The sequence below is a fragment of the Phytophthora parasitica genome, assembly GCF_000247585.1.
Source record: "Phytophthora parasitica INRA-310 unplaced genomic scaffold supercont2.22, whole genome shotgun sequence".
NCBI lineage: Eukaryota > Oomycota > Peronosporomycetes > Peronosporales > Peronosporaceae > Phytophthora > Phytophthora nicotianae.
Window position 1 is genome coordinate 65,699 of NW_008649008.1, and position 2,813 is coordinate 68,511.

General features: G+C 48.1%; 1 protein-coding gene across 1 annotated transcript; it reads right to left on the minus strand.

The window, feature by feature from the left end:
- Positions 1-1,313: 1,313 nt before the first annotated feature.
- On the minus strand, positions 1,314-1,892 carry PPTG_10486 (hypothetical protein; the record flags this gene model as incomplete). The annotated part of the gene is made up of 1 exon (XM_008905852.1): positions 1,314-1,892. The coding sequence occupies one exon, from the start codon at positions 1,890-1,892 to the stop codon at positions 1,314-1,316; it is 579 nt and encodes a 192-aa protein (XP_008904100.1).
- Between the last annotated feature and the right edge of the window lie 921 nt (positions 1,893-2,813).

Consider the following 2,813-nt stretch of genomic DNA (forward strand, 5'->3'; position numbering starts at 1 on the left):
CGTAAGCATAGTTAATCTAAGTTTAAGCAAACTACGCTTCCTCATACACGTGCGCTAACGTGTAAGCCGAAGTAGTGGGCACGTAGCAAGCCCATTACAACGAAAGTCTTAACCACCTTGTGTAAAACGCCCAAAATGGCTTCAAAACTGCCTTGCCTTGTCGTTATGTTGTTATGTCCGAACTTCAATGTCGTCCTTGCTGTTTTCTTGATCGTCTTGTCCTAAAACTTTCGCCGCAGACGAAGCGATGCTTGCTTCTCACCCCTCCGTTGCGTGTGACGCCGTATGCCTTCTTGTTGATCGCGCGGTAGTTTAGTGTACGTGATGCGCTATGTTGTAATCTGCACTTGTATACACGCTGCCGGTTTGTGTTGCTGTTATCCCTGATGTAAGCATTAATTGTTACGCAATCCAGCGGACGCTGCGTATCCCAAAGGTTATTGTTTCATGGAAACTTGGCCTTGGACCAATCCATGTGAAACCATAGCGCTCGCCCAGTCGCTAATATCTATCTTCTGCTCGGATGAGAGAGGCCACTTCCATCGACGCTTCATACCATTCGCGCATTTCACGTTGTCGTTGCGTCCGATGTTGCAAACTGTCCAAGCGTGGCTACAATGTTTGCAAAGTCACGTTCGAGACGTTCGGTTGCAGGTATCCATTCAAGCTTCTTTAGCCCTTTGTTCGTGCTGTACTTCGTCTTGACTCCTTCCACGTCAATTATTTCAAACGAATACTTTCCACATACTTGGCTTTCTTTTCTCCACCAAATATTTCCACGTCCTCAGCTGGTCTTTCAGCGTCTTCAACTACGCCCCCCCCCCTCCACCGTGTTTCTGGCACGGCGGCTCGACAGGAATCACGGCTTCGCGCGGAAGAGATTTCGCTGTCCATAGCGTCACGATATCCAGAGCAAATACTTCCCACAGGGGGTCGTAGTAGTAGTGATCGCTGAGGTTCCGGCTGAAACGTCCATCTTGAAGGATCGACTTATCAGGTCGATATCGGATTGTACATCTAAGTCGAATGGCGTACCGATAGTGCGCATCAACCGAACTTCGGCATCGGGTTTGCACTCACGCTGTACCATTGCTCCTTCAATCGAAGCCAGCTGTGCATAATTATAGACGAGAGGAATTTCACAAAGTAGACTCAACGTATCCTTGATTACGCTTACGTCCTCTTCGCTAGCACTTGCCACGTCAGGTCCCTCTTTACTGGCGTGGCTGTTCGTTTTCCAAGTCCATCTTCAGCTTTTCACAGTCACGCTTGAAATGACCGGGCTTCTTGCAGTAGGTCCCTCCTTCATCTGCTCAGCGGGCGCGTAGTGGCCGGGCTTGAAAGAGCGGCGATTCAACAATTTTTTTGTCTTTGAATGAACTCGAATGTTTTGGGATGTGGGAGCGGTCCCCACGCTGCGACTTGTCCATAGCTGTCTTACGTCCCCCGCTGAAGTGCGACATCTCGTGCTTGACAGCTTGATCCATCGCTTCGCTCAGTGTCGTTGGGTTATGGAGCTTGACGTAGGCCTGGGTCGCTCGATTGAGGCTGTCACAGTAGTAACTTACTTGGTCAACTTCGCTCATGTCCTCAACACGGAAAATCAGGGACGAGTACTTCCCATTGTACTCTTCGATGTCACTGTCCTGGCGGAGCTGGCGAAGTTTGTGGCGCAACACGGCTGATAGTTGGAGGCTTCGAAGTGCACGAGTGCATCGTGGGTGAATCGCCCCCACGTCTGCTCCTTCACTGGCGTTCTGGAAACCCAAAAAAGGAACCACCGCGACGCAGATTCCTCCATCGCTGTACCGGTGATTGAAGGTAGCGTGTCGTTGTCGTCCGCCGAGTTGTGGCCGCTGATGCGGCACAATGTCTCCACTTGGAAGAGCCATTGACGCACGTCCTGGTCGCGCCTTTCCCTGAACTTAGGTAAGCCACTCAGCCCGGCCACACTCTAGTCGACTGTAACACTTGTTTGCTGGCGCGAAGAGCGACAAGTTCAGCGCGAAGTGTCCCTCCCTCCTCGGTCCTTGCGTCTTGCGTCGTGTTGCGTGTCGTTGGGGCCATGAACGTTGAGTCTGGCCAACAATTGCTACCAGTATCTCAAAGTGGCCCTTTGTAGGAAGAGGAAGAAGGGTGAGAGGTGCTTGGGGCTGCCGGGGAGGATTCAAAAGGTGATCTCTCCCCGACCAAACGCCAACCTCCAGCATGGCTGGTTGTCGGAACCCCTCTATTTAAGCAACACTCTGTCTAAGATGATATGATACTAAAGTGAGTTAGTGACCTAATCTGTCACACTACATGTATTGACACAGTCTGAGTTACTTGATTTTGTAAAACCAACCTTCAGAATTCCTGGTCCTGATTTATTCTTTTTAAAGACAAAACGATTTTTTTATCTTCAAGCTTTAAAAAAAATAAAAAACGTTTTGTCTTGTAACGTGTGTTTAAATGTAAAAAAAACACGTTACAATGCTGGTACGTTCACTACTGAAACGAACGTTTTACTGTTAACATCAGTATTAAAAAGCAATGAAGTTCCATTTATCCCTATACGCGTACAGTTATGAGCATGGAGGGTTTTATCTACGTACACTGATTGCCGACTCCTCCAAGTTTAGAGATTTGAGGCAATACTTTTCCAGTTTATATGTACCCAATATTCTGCCCATTTTGTATTTGGTTTCTTCTTTCTACATTGGAATAGAGTAGAGAAAAAGAAAACTGCAGACTCAAACCGTGCAACCGTGCACCAGGGACTACTAAAATATCTTGTACGCGCACTTTGGTAAAATGATGAAACCAATAAAAAC